Genomic DNA, 19387 nt, shown 5'->3' on the forward strand with positions numbered 1-19387 from the left:
CCATGCACTCCCAGGGGGGACACGTGCCCCCCAGATCTGTGCACGGGGCAGAGGCGGATACAAGCTGCCCACTGTGGACTCAGGCTCCCTGCTCTGCTGCCCTCTCACAGGGGCCTCCACAGCCCAGCAAGCAGGACCCAGCACATAGGGCTGGGCAGCGAAGCTCCTTGCTGCTGCAAGCCCTGCACTGCCCTGGCAAGATGCGCCCTGCCTGCCCACTAGCAGCAGGATGGTAGAGCAAAATTTTGTCTCTTGCTGCTGCCAGGTGGGCAGGGGGCGCCTCACCATGGTGGCATGGGGCTCACAGTGGCAGCAACAAGCTTCTTTGCCCGGCCCCGCTCTTTCCTGCTGCACCGGGTCTCGCTGCCTGGGCCACGGAGCACGAAGGGGAGGGCAGCAGGGCAGGGAGCCAAAGCATGCAGTGGGCACCCCACAACCACCCTCTCCCCCCCACCCACCCACCCCACCCCGCCCATGGCATCCATTCTGGCCATGCTGCCTGCAAGGCAGGGGAACCAGGCTCTGTGCTCAGCTCCCCATTTGGGCTGCAGCAGCTGCTGCCTCCTGTGGGTGGCAGCTGGGGCTTAGGTGCTGCTGCGGGGGGCAAGGGGCTGCAAACCTGGGTCCCTGGCCACATAGCTCTAGCAACTGGGGGCCCCCTCTGGCAGGGCTTGCGGGGCAGGGGGCTGTGGGTGGGGAGTAAGGGGCACCTGCAGGGCTGGCGGGCTGTGGCTTTGGAGTGAGGGTACTGGACCTGTGTCCTGGTGAGTGAAGGGGGCAGGGGGTGCTCTGATAAAAAACCCAAAATCGAATACCAAAATTTATAGGTATTTTGAATTTGTGTTATTATAGTGATTGAGGCACTGGTAGGTTTCCAAATTGCTTTAAATTTGTAAATATATCAAGAAAACATTGTGTTCAATTGATACCTATAGAGAGAGAGAGAGAGAGAGAGAGCGGCAATTCACTTTAATTTCAGATTTTGGATTTTTATCAAAGAATTTGCAGTTTTTATCAGAGAATCTGTGATTTTCAACAGAGAAATCAGGATCCCTGGTCATTGGTAAAGGTCTACCCAGTTCATGATTCCGTGGATTTTGTGGAAAACGCAAAATATGGGATTGTCCAAGAATTTAACTTAACAAAATAAATAAATAAAATGCTGGCTCTCCAGTGGGGAAGGAACTTGCCCAAGGGGCACGGCACCGGCTGGTGGGGCAGCACAAAGGGCAGTAGTTGCCTCACTGAGGGCCACTCCACCTGGTTCCAGTTACACTGAAGATGATGGCCAACCCCCTCATCCCTCCTTCCCGCACCAGGGCATAAACGCCTATCTTAACAGACTGTTTTTATTAACATAAACATAAATTAGTATTTCTAAACTTTTTGTACAACTTTACATATAATTTACTTTGTATGAGCACATCCAAAAAATATCTGCAAAATTTGCTATTTATACTACAGCCAACCCACAAAAATTGTTTTGTTTCTCTGCAATTTAAGTAGGCTCCAGTCACCAGTAATGCTCCGTCCCATTCTTCTACATTATATCCAAGCTCCTACTCCTGTGGGTAGGGTACCACCAATAGTATCTCCATGGTTTTAACACATTTACAGGATATATCTGTCTAGCCTTCTTTCTATTTGGTTGCCATACTTAGTTGAACTGGCCCCACCTGCCTCATAATTTTGTATTAGCCTTGCCAACACACTGTCAGTTTAGATTCACTCTCCAGGAAGAGGACTAGGATCCTGTCACCTATTTGGAAACTTTTTCTCCTGTGCTTATCAGATACAGAAGATCTCCTGGTTTTGCTGAGTTCCTTGTAAATTTTCCCTAGTCATTCCCTCTCCACACCCCCCCCCCTCCAAAATTAATCATTCCTTGTGTTGCAGCACATACAGTATGTGATTTCTGCTGCTACTCACTTGTTTTTCCCACCCTTCCTTAATTAGATCCAGAACTCTTTGGGGCTGTATCTCCCATATGGAAGTTCAAATGATGAGAACCCTGTTGAGGACTGTGGGCCCTCCCCTAGTGCAAACATCTGTGCCCTGTGCCATGGTCCTTTTTTATGAAATGCCTTAACATTCCTTTGAGGGTTCAATTAAACCAGTCTATGGATGGTACACAAACAGATTTGTTATGTGCAAGGGTTTGCAGAGTTCCGGTATAACCCGAGACATAAAGTTACTGCTTTGATCAGATAATACCTCTCCAGGTAGACCTACCCTAGCAAAAAATTTCAGTTATTCTTTTTGGCTAACATAAGGCCTGTTACAGTTCACATCAGGATTGCCTCTGGGTAGTGCATGCTATACATGACTAGTGTATATCAGTAGCCTGTGGTGCTCCTCTCTACTGGTCCTACACCATCCAAAGCTACTCTCAGTCAGAATCTCCATCAGGCGAATTGGCACCAGTGGGGAAGGCTGGAAGCCAGGATGACTGTTCCCTATCCCAGCCCTACCTCTGTGACACTCTGTGCTACTGTTTTCCTATCTGCTGCCCTTTGGGTTGTGTAGCTTCCCAGGGTAGCTAACAGCCTGGGCCTACCCTTCATATCTTCTGCTCACCTCCTGATAAGGGGGAGCACTGGTCCTCTCCAGAACCAGTGAGATGCTACCCGCTCCCTGCGCCTTTGAGCAGAACCACCAGTTGACAATCTAATCTCAGCAAGAGTCACAGAAATCTTCGATCTCCCAAAAGATCCTCAGGTAGTAAAACCACAATGGGGCATGGTCCCTTGTTTTATCATGTCTCAAGTGCCCCACCACCATGGGTGTCCCATGTGCAACCCTCATCACAACCCTTATGTACAGGTTGGGTACTAGCAATTGTTTAATTTCTTTCATTCTATTCTTTCATTATCTATTTGATGTAACAGCTTGTTGCATACATCAAATCTGGGGGGGCAGTTAGGGCATTATGAAATCTGGGCATTGTATCTCCTCATTAATCCCTGCCAGGTTTCCTTCTTAGATCTTCTGGAATCCATCCTCCCAAGCCTGCTCTACTTTTAATTGGTTTCTGATTATAATTCTCTCCATGTCTGTTATGTCTGGATCACTTCTTCCACCACCTCTGTAGACTCCTCTATACAGTCAGCCTCCTCTTCCTCTTCTTTATAGGGACATCAGTCTTTTTTCCACTAGGCCCTCTGCTCTGTTAGTTCCCTTCTCTTCCTTTCTGTTCCATCCTGAGCTCCCTTCAACCGAGGCATTTTCCATCAGGCCTCTAAAATCTGATCAACCTTTGCCAAGAAACGTAGGGTAGGGGAGTTGATTTGTGAGACATGCCAACAATTAACAGGTTTGCCCTACGACTGTTATCCTCACTCAGTCCCACCTATACATTCAGGCTTCTCTATGTGAACATGCCAACGTGCAATGGGCTACCAGCTTTCTCTCCTTCTCTGGGACCAGGTCTACCTTTAAAAATGTTTGTCCGCACCCTGCATCAATGAGAACTACCACTTTTATTCCCCTAACCTTGGCTCAGGTTTCCAACTAGCTGAAACCCTGTACCTCTTGTGCCCTGTCATCATTCCAATATCCCATAACTACAGGCCATTTCTTTCCCAGCATCACAATGCTTGGGCCTGATGTCTTCCCTCTGGCCATTTGGTGGTCTTTCCCAAAGAGGAGAGGCTTCTCTCTGTGCCTCAGAACAGCTCCTGGCCATATGTCCTAGCCCTCCAAACCAAAAGCAGCCCCTATTCTGCCTCTCTCTTACACGTGACAGGCCCCAAGTCCCTCTCCCATATCAACATTTCTCTCCGGGTCGTTTTTGGTGTCCAATCAACACTCAGGTCTCAGCATGCTTTGACCTCCCCGTTAGCTATCACAAAGGCCTCTATCAACTCTATCATCCTCTCCAGCATGTGAGAAGGGTACCATCACACCCACCCCCTGGTGCTGGAGTCTTGGTCCAAGATAAGTTGCTCCAGGATGCCCAGTTTTACTAGCACCTCTGAGGTTCTTGTCTCTGGCTGTAGCCATCTCTGTGCTGCATCTCGAAGCAACAGTGAATGCAGTACTGTACATCTACCGACAGAGGTTCTGCAGGGTCTCCTTGAACATGCAGTCATGCCTACCTCCCCTTTGTAGCCATCCCACATTTTACAGTGTCCCTGGTTCCATTATCAGGCCTCCTGGGCTCCAGTGTCTCCACAGGCCCACTCAGTCTCAACAAAGCTCCTCTTAGCACAAGTCTTTCCTTATGCTTGGTTGTGGTCCTTCTGCTGGAGTCTCACTAGCCCTGGCCTTTCTCCAAACAACTCCATCTTAGCTGGGTTTCTCTCAGCTTTGACCCTTCTCCAGGTCTAGTCACAGTCTCTACTCTAAGTCTGGCCTTCTCCAGCAGAAGCTCTTTTCTTTCCACCTGCCAGAGCTAAGGTCAGATGAGAGCAGCATGCTACAAAACCCATCAGCGCACCAGTTTGTCTGGTGAGAACATGTGGAAAGTCATTCTCAGCTGTCTCTCCTCAGCTCTAGAGCTCCCTCCCCTTGGGGTCCCTCAGAGCCCAAGCCCTGCTCATCTTCTGGAGTGTCACAAGTCCTGTTCCTTTGGGCAGCCCTTAGGTAGCTGAGTTAAGTTCTGGGGCATTGTCTGGGGAGCTTGTTTTTTTTCCAGATTATCTTGTTTTAATATTTCTATCAGGCTTTATAAGTTATCTGGTTGTTATCGTAAGCTTCCCTGAGTCTCTTCTGGAAAGGGCAGCATATAAATCTAAAAATTAAATACAATTCTGCTCTTCCCCTGCTGTTTACCTATGTCCTATTTATGCCAGGGCAAGGCCTCCCAGCCTGAGTCATCCCTCTGAAAGGGCTTTTTCCTTTCTTCCCTTCCTTTGTTGAAATAGGGAACAAGGGAGCCCCATCACACCTCTAAACTCCAGCACAGAGACATGTCTGCACTTGTCTGACAGAGCCCCTCTGTATCCAGCACCGAGAAACTGCTGCAGTTCCTCTGGTATACTCCTCTCCCCTGAAGCCCTGCAGAGACCACACATTTACATCCATTTGCTATTGCTCACCTCCCTGAACCGAGCATTGAATCATGGGTGCACTCTTTCTGCCGCAGTCTTCCTCTGGCCTACCCATGTCTCTGCTCCCTTCCTGCTTCTGTGGTTGGTACAGGTTCAACTCTCCCAAGCACTTTGTCTTCCCTTCAGCCTATCTGCACCGCAGTGCAGGGCCCTCAGGCCCATCCTTACCCATCTGTGCCCAGATAGCCAGGCACTGATGATCTCTCAGAGGTGTGAAGTACTAGGGGCTACACCTACCTCTCCCAGTGCCCAACATCTGCTCAGCAGATGTGGTGGGAGCTAAACTACCTCTGCCCTGAGTGTGGGGCAGCTGGGTGCTCAGGGACATGGGTGCCATCTGGCATGGAGACAAGTCTGGCCTCTAGGCAGGGTGGCTTAATAGATGGAGCACTGCCTGGGGAAGAACTTGGAGATCTGTGGAGGAAAGCACCTGGAAAGGGTTAACCATTCCAGGTGCCAGTGCCCACTCCAGGAGGAACTTAGATACACCATCCTGGGTATGGGGAAGTACCCGTCCTGCTCAAAGGCTCAGGGAGTGGGTAGCATCTAGCTGGCTCTGGAGAGGACTAGCACTCCCCCTTATCAGGAGGTGGGCAGAAGATATGAAGGGGAGCCCAGGCCATTGGAAGGGTAGGCCCAGGCTGTTAGCTACCCTGGGAAGCTACGCAGCCCAGAGGGCAGCAGATAGGAAAACAGTAGCACAGAGTGTCACAGAGTTAGGGCTGGGATAGGAAACAGTCATCCTGGCTTCCAGTCTTCCTGCTCCAACCCCCAAAGCACAATGTCCTCCCAACTGGGCTAGAACCCAGGTGTTTATATACATGCCCCAGGAGTGCGGGGAGGACACTTTAATTAAAGCAGCTCTGAGAGCCACTCTATTTAAAGCGCCTGGAGAGTCTCATGTATCATTGTCCCTGCAGTGAAAAATGCCGGTAGGGGCACTTTAACTAAAGCTCACTGAACAGGCTTTATAAAGTTCAAGCACCCTCACCACCATTTTTCAGTGCAGGGATGCTAATACAGGAGATGCTGGAGTCTGCTGGAGTGCTATAACTACCATGCTCCAGCAGATGCAATTAATTGAGAGTCCTGACTCCCATCCCCATGCTCTAAGTGACCAGACCTCCTTCCTAGCTCAGGGGTGTCCAGGAACGTAGACCAGGAGAGGGGAGCCTCTGGGCCCAGTCCATCCAGGACCTGCATTCACAAGCAATCATTAATGGAAGGAATCCCCTAAATCACCACAGCAAACCCTCACCTACAGCTATAGGGATACAATACCCAAAACACCACATCACCTTACAATGTAGCATAGGTTCAAGCAGGGAGACATGGCACTGTCAACATCCTTGCCCCTACAGTGACAGGGAAGGAGTTAGTTAATAGATACTCAGAGGAGCCTAGGAAAAGGTCCATGACTTGCCGCACAGAGGCAGGCAACCCCCCTCCAGTCCATACCAACCTGGCCCAGGGGAAAAAAATCCTTCTGGACCCCATATGTATGGGTCTGACTCTAAGTAGAAGAGCAAGACCTTCAGTCAGGCCACTCTGGTTTCCAGGAGTGGCAGAAGCATCACTGTGCCCCACTCCCGCAGTCAAACTCTCCAACCTGAGCTGAGGCCAACATCCCAGCACCTCAGATGAAGGCGAAGGAAACCCAGAAGCCAGCACCATTCATGTGTGCCCCTTGTATACATACATGTCTAAGATAACACGAATGAGCATGCATCTGACAGTCTGTGTGTGTGCCCCAGTGTGTGCATTTGTGACAGTGTGTGTGTCTCCCCAGGATATATGTAATAGTGTGTGTATATGTCTGCTTATCTGTGACAGTGTGGGTGTAGCTGGGAGTGTGTGACTGTCTCCAGCAAGTCTTTCTCCACTATGATAGTGTAAAGGTGTATAATGTGTGCATCCAAGATAGCATGTACTTGTGTTAATCTGTGAAGGTACATGTGTGTATGTGTTATTGCATGTGTGCATACCCAGAGAGTGTTTCACTGTGACAGTGTATGGGTATGTGCATGCTGAATACGTGTATGTGTGACCAGGGTTCAAATTACACTTTGATTCTTGGGGGGGTCTGCAAAAAAAATTGGGCTGCACATCACAATAGTCTGATAAAATCAGAAACCCCCCCAGGTTAAGATTTTCAAATCTTACATGGGGCTCTTGTCTTTTATGGGGGGGTTTAGCCCCCGCCCCCCCAAATTTGAACCCTGTATGTGTCTACATGTGTGCAGCAGGGACAGCCAGGTCATGTGTGCTGATTGTGCCCATATGTACACGTGTCATCATATTCTGCAGTCCACTGTGCATGCATGTCCCTGTGCTTATGTGAGCAAACTGCACATGGTGCAATCATTGGGTGCATGCCTGCACCTCTCTTTAGCACAGCCTGTCCCCGGGTGTGCGTGTGTGTGGTTCGTTGTGTCCCTGCCTGTCCCAGCAGCCGGTGTTTGTCATTCACTCTCCATCTGTTTCTTTCTTTCTCTTTTCCATCTCTTCCTCCATCCCTCTGCCTTCTACCTTCCCTCTCTCCCCCTGTCAGGGCCTGCCAGATCCCTCCTGACCACAGGAACAGAGGAGGCAGCTTTCAGTCATGTACACACACCATTTTTTAACTGCTTCTTCAGTCATCCGCACTGCTGCTCCCCAAACTTCAATACCCTGAAACTGCCAGCTGTGCCAGGCACACAGACCTGGACAAGTCCCACACAATACAGATGCAGGTGTTAGCTCTGCTTGGGCTGTAATACAGGCAGGGGGCCACAGTCATCTCACAATGACCTGCCAGAGTTTGGCCAGTTACTCACAACCATCAGCTCCTGATAGGGCCATCATGGGATGAGGAACTCCTACAATGCTCTTGTGTTGGCCAATTACTCACAGTCCTCTGCTCCCAACACAAGGGAAGTGTGGCTCCCGGAGCACCCTTGCACTAGCTAATTCTGCACAAACCTTTATTACTCACTAAGCTGTAAGCACTTCCAGAAGCTCTCAGGTTAGTCTGTTACCCACAAACTTGTGCTCCCAAGGGGGCTGCCACAGAACAGGAGCTCTCAGGATGGCATTATGTTTGTAAACCACCCGAAATGCTTTGTCACTAACAGGCCCACTCAGCCAGGACTCTCGTGACAACCTTTGAGAGCCGGTGGGCCGAAATAACGCAGCTTGGCCTGAGGTAAATCAAGACTTTCAGCCTGGCAGCCACTGCCCCCAATTCTCCCTCCTGCTGCTGCATATTTGAATCGCCCCACTGCCATTGCATGTGTGAACCCCCCACCGCCGAAGCACTGTCACTATTAGAGCTTTGCAGGCCAAATCAAAGTGTTCAGTGGGCTGAACCCGGGCCGCAGGCTGTCGGTTACCAACCCCTGCACTAAGCAGCACACAGTCCCACATTGCTGTTGTGCTGGCCTGTTAACCACAGGACTTTGGTGTGCCAAAAGCAGGGAAGTTGCTCCCACAATGCCCTTTGCTTTTGCCTCATGATCAGGGCCCATCAAGCCACACATGCCACCAGTCGTCATTTCCACAAGACTAACTCCTGCCAGTGACAGTAGCCCCTCCACTTCCCTCACAGTCCCTTCTCACCTCCCCCCACCACAGCCGCCCCTCACGCATGGCAAAAGCACTCAGTGCCTCTCCCCCCACGCCACCACTGAGTCCTCCTTTACACCCTGGCCAGGACCGTGCATGGAGCCAGCTGCACACTGCGCAGCGTAGGCGCTCCCAGAATACCCTCCTGTGGGGCAATTACCCACTATGCTCTGCTCCTGGAGTCGTTGCTATGGCACAGGCATTCCCAGAATACCTCCCTGCAGAGCAATTACCCACAATCCTCTGCTCTCAGCAGCGTTGCTATGGTATGGGCATTTCCAGAATACCCTCCTGCAGGGCCATTACCCACAATGCTCTGTTCCTGATGCGCTTGCTATGGCGTAGGCAGTCCCAGAATGCCCTCCTGCAGGGCCATAACCCACAATGCTCTGCTCTTGATGGTGCTGCTGTAGCCCAGGCAACTCCAAAGTCCTCCTGCTGGCAACAACCCACACGGCTCCACACTTCATGGCCTGGACAGATCCTGAATATCCCCTGTAGGACAGTTACCCACAATGCTCTGTTCCCAGCAGGGCACCATGAGATGGGCATGTACACAATGCCCTCTTGTCAGGCGGTTATCCATGGTCCTCTGCTATCAGCAGAGCACTGTGGGATAGACTGCCCCCAAACACTCTCCTGAGACTGATTATTCACAATCTTTTCCTCCTGGCAGGGGTGCCATGGGTCAGACTAGCTCCAGTGCCTTCTTGGAGGGTAATTACCCACAATCCTCTGTTCTAGGTAGGCTTGCCATTGGCCAAGGGCTCCCAGAGTGCTGGCCAATTTCCCATAATCTCCTGCTGTCAGAGGCCAGCTGGGGGCTCCCTGGGGCAGCAAGGCAGGCATGACTGGCCTGGGCAGAGGTGTAACAATGCATCTGGGTGCCCAGGGAAGCTGTCACACGCAAAGCAGCTGCCGGTTGCTGCCGCACCATGCAATCATACTTGCCATCTCATGGCTGAAGCACCAGCCATTGTTTTCCATCATGCCCCCCTAGGCAGCACCTGGGGCAGCTGCTCTGGTCTCCCTGCCCTCATTACCCTACCGCGTCTGGGAAGCTCTGGTGGGCCATGAAGGAGCAAAGTGGAAAGAGGCTACATAACTGGAGACTCCCTCAAGCTGCTGAGATGTGTAGCCCCCTCCGTCTGCCTTGCTCAGCACAGGGCCTTAGAAACAGGCAAGGAGAAATGGAGTGCAGGCCAGCAGGCTCCAGCATCCCTGGCACACCAACTGGGGGGACCAAAGCCACTAGGCCCCATCTCCTCCCAGACCTGGGAGAGACCCTGTGTCCTGTGCTAGGGCCTATTGCCAGGTTCTCCTGGGTGCACCCCAGGGGCTCCTCCCCACCTCCCCAGGACTGGGATGTCCCTGTGTCCTGAAGACCCTAAACATGCCACACCCACCCCAGATCTCTCGCAGGTTCAGGCCCCAGTGCAAGCAGGCCCCCCACCCCCTCACTTTTCTGACAGCTTTGCTGAGCCCAAAGGATCAAGGCAGCCTGTACTGTTGCCATGGCGATGGCTCCTTGGAAACCACAGTCCCATCCCCCAGCTTCTCTCCCCTCCTCCCCTTGGGAAATGGGCAGGAAGACTTGGCCAGGCATCCCACCCTGCAACACCCCAACTGGCCCACCACCCCTAGGCGCCATCCTCACACCTGCCAGCACAAGGCACTAGGGCTTGTAACTACCTCTCCAGTGGTCCCTCTATTCCTCTGTCCATCCCTCCACTCCCCAAACTCCCTCCATCCATCTAGCCATCCCTTCATCCATCTGTCCATCCAACCACCTAATCCCCATTACCCAGTTCCTCCACCCATCCCTCTAATTCCCAATACCCCATCTCTCTGACCATCGTTTCATCTCCAATAACTCCTCCATCCCTCAGCACCTCATCCATCCCTTCCCGCTCCATCTAGTTTTTTATACAACTCCTAATGCACACTCTCACCAGAACTTCCACATCTTCTGGCCTGTTCATACTCACACTCACCAAGATTCATCTCCATTCATCCATACAGTCCGTTGTCAATAGTTGTGTACACATGCACATATGTTAACATTCTGGGGCAGAGTTGCACACACACCCTTGCACACTCACACATGAACAGACATGCACACTCATGTATGTGCAAGTACACATGTGCAAGCTCACATGGACATGTCATTTCACACACACATGCAAAGCTCACATGTGTGCACACATCCCAACTCTCAAACACATATGCAATCTCCCATTCGCTATTACATACACCTATGCACACCAGCTCATACGTATATTCACACACACACATTAACTCTTAATCACTTCTCCACACACTAACAGAACACATGGGCAAGCACTCACATATGTACTTCTGTGTACACTTGCATTCACACAGGCTCTCAAGTGCATACACTCATTCATTTTCTGTTGCTCACTTATGTATACACACTGTATACACATTCATATACCTACCATGTGCACGCTCACACAAGCAGACACTTGTGTGCATGCAGACTCACAGGCATGCATGTGCCCACAATCAGGCACACTCATGCACAATCAGGCACACTCACATACACACCCATACAGACAGGTATACTCACCTGCTTATTGATGTCACTTCTGTATACCTTGGAAATCACACACACACACATATGTAGATATGCACCTACATGTACACTAACGTGCTCATGACCATGCCTGTGCATTTACAAGTATGTGTGCACTCACAAGTACAGGAGCAAACTAATTATTCTCCATCTGGAGATACTCTTGGACTCTTCACAAGCACACTCACATATACAGTCAGACATTTTCATGCAATGCCACACACCTTCACGTACCATTGCATATGCACATACACACACTTGCACACACATTCATGCAGACTCACTTTCACCCAGACACATGCCTGCCCAGACATAGATGCTCATTCAGTTATTGTCACACTTGCTCCCACAAATATGCGCACTCACACAAGCATGTGATTGCTCCCACTCACACTTGCACACACAATCACAGCATCATAGGTTCACACCCATGCATGCAGAGGTATTCACATATTCATATACATGTACATACATTCATGTACACTCACACACATGGGCAGCTGCATGCACTTATATGCACAATCACCCATTCAGCATCTATTTCTTTAAAGATGCATAAATATGTTAAAATCTAGAGGATACTGCAATGGGGATTTTTTTTTAAATATGCCTCATTAGCTTTCTATATGCCAGCCAGTAAAATACCAAGGCAGTCATGTTGCATCTGTATCACTTGTGTATGTGTGCAGAGAGAGAGAGAGAGCATCATATCTAATTCACTGTGCACTCTGCAACTGAAAGAGGTCTCAAGTCAAGAATGATGAGGGGAAAAGCTGGCTGCAGTCAGGTGCTTGGGAATTGTCTTAAAATAAACACATGCACACACAAATGAGCTGACATGCACAAATCATCACACACACACACACACACAGATCAGAACACACCCAAATACTCCCAGATGTAAGATGCACCAAATTGCTCCACACAAACAAAGAGGAGAAAACATGCATATACAACCATAACAGGAGCATGCACATACAGCAGCACTACCACATAAAACGAAGAACACTCACACAAAGCAGCAGCAGCCTTACATGCACGCGTGCACACAAATACACAGTGCACAGACACACTGATTCTCTTATACTCGGCTAGCAGAATGCACTCACATGCACACATACACATGCCTGCTGACACAAAAGCATCTATCACACATTCACAGTGCACACATTGACACACGCTGTAATTCAGACACATACACCAACACTCACACATCATAAAAGCATCATATACACATGCCGTAATATAAATCACAACACTCCCCATTCCCAGCATAACTCTTACACACACACACACACACACACATTTTGAGGGCACCATTTCAAGGACTCAGCCACACACACAATTCAAGCTGACATATGCCTTAGCCCTAGTGCAATTCTGTCTTTCTCTCTCACACACACACACACACACACCATCTCTACAACACATATATAGTCAATACAAACGTTGGCACATACCAACCAACACCAGCACACACATACACAAGGCAAACCAGACTGCATGCCATCATACAGTCAGCAACATGCTCACACAAAAACACATGGAGTATGTTCCCTAAATGTTGCCTTCTCTGTCTGGGGAATGTGTGTGAGTGTGTGTTGTTATCTCTTTCAGCACCAGATGCACTGAATGGAGACACGCATACACCCCTCGCAGTAGTGACACTTCAGTATCAGCACACACAGTGACTACACTTCAGTAACAGACTGAGTGGAGACATGCATACGCAGTAATGACAAATTGGTGCAAAATAGTCTGAGAAAAGACACACATGCATGTGTGCAGACAAAACTCAGAGCAGTAGCACTTTAGCACAAGATATACAGAGCCTGTCTGGGCATGCATGTAGACACACACAAACACATGCCTGCACATGCACATACATCCCAGCAACAGATTCCCTCCAGTCCTGGTTCCATTGACCATCACCACAGCAACCACATCCCGCTCCCCCATTGACCATCACCATGGCAACTACATCCCTCCTAGCCCTGCTTCCCTTTGACCATTGCCCCAGCAACTACATCCCTCCTAGCCCTAGTCCCCATTGACCATTGCCACAGCAACCTCAACCCTTCATTCTTTCTCCCATTGATCACTGGCCAACAGAACGATGTTACCATCCCTGCTCCCCCCTCTTCCCCATGAATTGGGACCACTGGGGGACCTGGGAGGGAGTGGGGAGGTGGAGGGGGTTGCTCAATTTCTTCTTACCTCGCTCGCTGGTAGAAAATCCCCGTTTACAAAATCCCCTTAGCTCTGCTTGCAAATCAGCACTGCCGGTGCCAAAAAAACATGCTTAAAAAACCCATTGGGGGGCAAAATCCTGGCTCCCCCCCAGCTCTGCTCCCCCTGCATTTGGGAAGCTGCCAACTCCCTCCCTCCCAGCCCAGCCCCAAGTCCCTACAAAAATCATAAAAATCAGGGACTTTCTATTAAAAACTGGGATTCTTTTATGGGGAGGAGATGCCAGGGTCTGAGTGAGCCACCCCGCCCAGACAGCGCAATTGGCTAGCTGGCGGGGGGGGGGGGGGGGGTGCAGCAGGGCCTCCATTGGTGCAGCCTGCCCAATCTGTGGCTTATTGAAGACCCCCCCCTCCATATTTGCCAGTGCCAGGACCCTCCCCACATATCTGCCCTGTCTTCTCCCAGGGAAGGGGAGGGGGGGAGGGCAGTGCTTTTCATTAACAAAAAAAGGTTAACTCCCAGCTTCTGATTGGCCAGGGAGTGGGATGCAGGGGTGTGAGATTGGCTGGACCAGGCAATCAATCACCATCCTGTAAAGGGGTGGATGGGGGGACCTGGGGGGGGGGGGGGGAGGTGTTGCCTGGGGAGAGGGGTGGAGGAGGAGGGTGCTGTGAGGGAAGGGAAACTCAATACATTGACAGGGAGAGAAGGAAGGAAGGAAAAACCAAGCCAAAATATGGGGAGAAAAGACAGACAGAATATGGGAATGGAAACAGACAGACAGATCAAAAGACAAAATAAATATGGCAGTGAAGAGAGATTGACAGACAGAAGGTGGGGGGTGCGTAGAATAAGGCAGCCTTGAGGCCCTCCTTACACTAAGAGGTACCTCCCCCCAGGGCTCCCCACCAGCCCTCCATGCAGCAGAACTGAGTCCAGCTCCCAATCAGCTCATTAGCATCAGGCAGGTAATTAAAGCAGCAGAGCAATGAGTGCAATTTATGCTGCACACTGGGACCAGAGAGGCCCTGGGGCAAGAACTGCGCTGTGAAGCACCAGGGCCGCGGGTTGGGCTGGGGACCACTGGGGCAGATCAGCAGCTGGGCCACCAGTGCCACCTAGCCCCCACCTTATAAACAGTCAGACTTTAGAGCACAGGGCCGCAATCCCAGTGACCATTCTTTTCACAATACAGGCACTCCTCACTTAACGACTGAGTTCCATTCCTGCGACTAGGTTGTTAAGCGAATTGGTCGATAAGCGAGGAGCCGCCCCTTGATACTGCGTGCCTTGGCTTGAGACGCCGCGCTGCCATTTGCACAATATGTTTCGTACAATACCGACTGCTTGGAGAGCTGGTCGTAAGTCCGCGCGGTCATTAAACAGGTAGGCCGTTAAGTGAGGAGTACCTGTAATTCAGATTCATGGGAAGATAACAGCCTACTACTGCTGATGGCCATTCAGGGAGTAGCTCCTCCAGGGCTGGTGGAAGAGGCCTATGGTCTCTGGTGAAAGTCTGGGGGGCAGAGGGCAGCACCCCCTGGTGACAGGGTGGGGGCAGGGCCTGGGTTGGTGGGATGGAAGGGGGTGAGGCTGTATGGGCTGGGCACAGCCATTAATCCTGAGGGCTGTACCAGGACAAGCTCCCTTCCAGGTGTGGACACAAAAATTAGTCATACTCCTTCAGCTCCTCTGTGCAGACACACTCCATGAGGGGTCCCCAACACCGCTGCCCCACCTTGGAAACTAACCCAGATTAACTGCAGCTTTGATCTAAATGCAGTTGCCACCACAATCATCATCTTTCCCGCAAGCAAAAAAACTCTTGCTGAGACATCAAGGCCCATGGAAAGAAAGCCTGGGCACAGCTCTGAGCTGGGAGTGGACATTGTAAGCACCTTGACCTGACCCCATGGCTCTGGCCAAACCTGCAGCTGTAGACAGAAGTAGCCCCATTTGGTTTAGCTTAATTCACTTCCAAAGTAACTTAGGCTGAACTTAAAGCAGACCCGAAGCCTTTCTGAATCCTTATTCAGATGCTCAGTCATGCAGTTATTCTGGGGAACATGCCTTTAATGCAGAGTAAAAATGTGTTTACTTAAAACAGTTTAATTCACATCAGAAGCGGATTAACTGCAGAGGTGGCTGCTTCTCAGCACGCGTTGTGGAGGCCTAGGATAACCAGCTCCTATAACGCCCCATCAAGTGGTGGCTGCATCTCAGTGGTGAAGGCAACTGTTTTTGAAATCAGGGATTGTGGCAAATTTGCTCAATTAACCAATGTTCCTGGCGGGGCTTAAAATCTTGTTGCTATGGAGACCTCCTGGTCTTGCTCTGAGCAGGCCCTATGCAGTGTGCGGCACTAGTCACATACGTGGGGGCATAGGGGCACATGCCAGCAATGGAACCAAAGCAGCCCACACTCCAGCAGGCCCAGCGGGGCAGGCAGGGGGCTCTATGTTATGTTGGGGTAGGAGGCAGATGCTGCACTGCCTGGTGGCATGTGTACACACTGTGTGTGTAGTGCTACCCCCTCACACAAGCACTCTGCCCCACACACACAGCAGGGGGCAGCATTCTGTATGCACACACCTCCTGCCCCACAGACATAGGCACATAGAGGCAGTTTTTCAGTCTTTATTGGGATGCTGCTTGCCTCCTGCTTGCTCTTAGGGTAGCTGAGGCAGAGGCTCAGTTGCCCAGGGGGTTCTGGGCCTGGAAGAAGGGCAAGAGGCCACTGTCAGGTGCTGGCTCCTTAATAATTTTCTGGATCTGGAATAAGAAGCAGGGCTGAGTGTGAACAACCCCTCCCCACCGCTCCAGTGCAGCCCCTGAAGGGCACAGGGTGGTTCAGGGCTAGGAACAGAACAGCCCCTTTGAAAGCCCACTTGCATCTAGTAGCCAGGCATCCTGGCTCCCAGCCCCCCTACTATAGCCCACTAGACCCCTTCCCTCTCCACGAGCTGAGGCAGAACCCAAGTGTCTTGAGCTCTGCTCTAACCCACCAAACCCCACTCCCATCCCAACCTGTAAGAGAACCCAGGTGCCCTGACTCCTGGCCCCACGAGTCACAAAAAGGACGTTACCTGGCGGAAGTGGGGATGTGCAGCATCCTGCACCAGCTGCAGGACAAGGCCTTCACTGGTGGTGAGGAAGGCCCCGCTCTGCCTCAGGCGGGTGAAGGCCACCAGGCGGTCCAGCTGGCTGCAAGGTTGGGGGGAGGGAGGGGCATAAGCACAGCCACCTGCTGTGGAGTCCCTGCTCTCACTCCCCACCCAGCCCCTCACCCTCCTCCCAGGGTACTGGCCCAGCCCCTTACTGGAAGACCTGACCCCACCACTGCCCAGCACCCACCACCCCAGGGTTCTCTTCCCAGCCCTTGCTATCCCACCTCTAACCCCTACCCCTGCCCAGCATCACCTGCGGGATGAGCAGGCATCAGCCACCACGTGCACATCCAGACCACGCTCCAACAGGTCCAGTGCTGTGCTCTGGGGACAGCAGCATGAGACTGGTATTCCCCCCCAACCTGACAATGACCCAGCCCCCGCCCCTGCTGAGCATCCTCACCCCCAGATAAGACCCCGTCCCTCCATGAAGACCCTGGACTCCTGATTTCCACCCACATGAGATGTCTTCCCTGCCCAAGACTCCAGGGTTCAACTCTCCCCCCTTCTCATGGCAGCCCTGGACCCCTGGGTTCCACTCCCCTTCCCCCCAGCCAATTGTGCCCCATACACCAGTACCATGATGCAGGCCTGGGTCTCAATGCCACAGAGGAGAACAGAGCGCAAGTCAGGCCGGGCACCCAGCTCCCGCTCCACCTCGGGCACCAACATGCTAAAGCAGGTTTTGGGGATCTTGCGTAGAGCTTGGGCACCCAGCTCAGGCACTGTGGGACCCAGGCCCTGGGGGTACTGCTCTGTCACCACCACTGGTACCTCCAGCGTCTGTGCTACCTGCAGAGAGGAAGAGAAGAGTGACTAGGCTGAGCCAGAGTGCTGGGGTTCTCACCCAGCTGACAGAGGGTGCAGGAGACAGATGGAGGCTAGAAGCCATAACACCTTCCCTCAGGTCTGGGAGGGAAGTGGGGCCTGGAGGGTTAAAGCAGGGAGCCAGGGTTTCTGGGGTCTATCCCAGATGTGGGGTGGTGGGGAGGGGGACAGGGCTGAGTGTTACCATTCAGTCCCTTCTCTTCTGGCATCACCTGGTGGCCCTTCTCTGCAACAGCAGCTTTGTAACCACTGGGTCCCCATCTTCCCTGAAGGGGTGGCACAGCTCCAGCAGGGAGTGGGTGTGGGCAGGTCTTTCATCTGCCTGCTCCTGAACAGGACCATTGGTGGGGTTCAGCCAGGGACTTTCTCATCCGGCACTGAGATATGGCCACCTCTGGGGTGGGCCCTAGCAGGAATGTGGTGGCTGTATCAAACACTTGCTTGGATCACGCGGGGATGTTACCTGCAGCATCCGAGCAGCCACTGCCACGATTTGGGGGAAGTAGGCAACTGTGGGGCGGAACTTCTCCTGCATGTCGCACAAGAAGAGGATGCTGGTCTTGGGCACCACCTTTCCCAGCCGGGTTATGGACATCTCTCTAGTTAGAGCCAGAGGAATGGGAAGGGCTACCTAGAAGGGGACAGGACCCCTGAGCACCCAGTGCCTCTCTCCTAGGGCTGATGAAAGGGTACAGTCACAGGCTCCTTCCCCTCTAAGGTGTGCTGGTTCTACTGGGGAATAACCACTGGTTCATGTGCCTGCCAATCTGAACAGCTGTGGGCACTGTGTGAGAGACACTGGTCCTTGGTGGACAAAACCAGAACTGCCATGCAAAGTAGGTATATAAGGGGGGGAAGTAAATGTGTGTGTGTGTGTGTGTGTGTGTGTGTGTGTGTGTGTGTGTGTGTGTGTCCGTCCGTCCGTCCGCCCGTCCCCATGGGATTACTGGGGGAGCCAACCCAACCTATGTGCCCTCGTGTCATGCTGCCTTGACTCTGGATGTCCAGGTGTGTGTGCTGAGCCCTTTGAATGTAAGTATGAAAGCCCACTGGGGTTTGTACGCGCAAGGCTGCCTCCTCCACAGTACACATATGCATTGGGGGCAGTCTCATGTTTGAGCATGTTGGTAGACATACATGAGTATTCCCTGAGTGTGCTGGTGTGTCAGGATCTTGCTAGCTAATGTCTCAGAGAGGGGCTGTGCACATGTGTCAGGCCAAAGAATCACAGTATGTGTGAGCACATGCACATATAAGCCCAGAGCAGCGGGAGTGATACGCACTCCAGGCAGGAGAGGAGTAATATATGTACACACACATATGCCAGAGGGGGGCGGGGAGGGGGCAGGCAGTGTGTGTGCATGTGCCTGCGCCAGGCTGGGGGAGAAGGCAGTGTGTGCTAAGATCAGGAGGGGCAGGTAAGGTATGTGCACGTGGGTGTGCCAAACTAGGGGGGCAGGCAGTGTGTGTACACGTGGGTGCGCCCGGCTGGGGGCAGGCAGCATGTGTGCACGTGCAGTGAGGCTGCTGGAGAGGGGCGAAGGCAGCGTGTGTGCACGCACGTGCCAGGTCAGGGACAGGCAAAGACAGCGCGTGTGCCCGGCCGTGTACCCCTCCCCCCCCGGGTTCTGGACCCCCGCCCGGTGACTCCACTCACCTCCGCACACCCACCAGCGCTGCCTCCCAGCCAATCAGCACTCGCGACAATTATGCCCCGCCCCCTACAGTCATTGGCGTCCTGGCAAAGCTGACCAATCATGGGCTCCTTCCCGCCCCGCTCTTAGCCAATCACAGCGTACAAAAACTCTCTTCCCCCCCTCTCTTTTACTCTCTCGGTGTGAAGGCCGGGTCTGAGGGCCACGCCCCTTTGTCCAGCTCCCAGCCAATCAGAGAGCGGAGGGCGCCTGTGACGGAGCAAAGAAGTCTTTTAAACTATCGCTTTCTAACATCGG

At 52.1% G+C, this 19387-nt stretch overlaps 2 protein-coding genes across 3 annotated transcripts in view; both read right to left on the bottom strand.

Annotated features, from left to right (window-relative positions):
• SHISA7 (shisa family member 7) overlaps positions 1 to 13610 on the bottom strand; it is a 30489-nt gene extending 16879 nt beyond the window's left edge. Inside the window, exon 1 of the mRNA XM_006266529.3 lies at positions 13468 to 13610. The gene's annotated coding sequence lies outside the window, so the exon portion shown is untranslated. The remainder of the gene's footprint in view (positions 1 to 13467) is intronic.
• A 2453-nt stretch (positions 13611 to 16063) lies between these two features.
• Positions 16064 to 19286, bottom strand: ISOC2 (isochorismatase domain containing 2). 2 transcript variants are annotated; one of them, XM_006266512.4, is made up of 6 exons: positions 19093 to 19209; positions 17899 to 18066; positions 17187 to 17399; positions 16861 to 16931; positions 16527 to 16644; positions 16064 to 16212 (listed from the first exon to the last, which is right to left on the bottom strand). In XM_006266512.4, the coding sequence occupies exons 1-6, from the start codon at positions 19192 to 19194 to the stop codon at positions 16132 to 16134; spliced, it is 753 nt and encodes a 250-aa protein (XP_006266574.2). In that variant the 5' UTR covers positions 19195 to 19209; the 3' UTR covers positions 16064 to 16131. The 2 variants fall into 2 exon arrangements, with proteins under 2 accessions (XP_006266574.2, XP_019356414.2); XM_019500869.2 differs by lacking the exon at positions 17187 to 17399 and having other exon boundaries at positions 19093 to 19286.
• Positions 19287 to 19387: the final 101 nt, after the last annotated feature.

Source organism: Alligator mississippiensis, chromosome 5 (assembly GCF_030867095.1).
Source record: "Alligator mississippiensis isolate rAllMis1 chromosome 5, rAllMis1, whole genome shotgun sequence".
NCBI lineage: Eukaryota > Metazoa > Chordata > Crocodylia > Alligatoridae > Alligator > Alligator mississippiensis.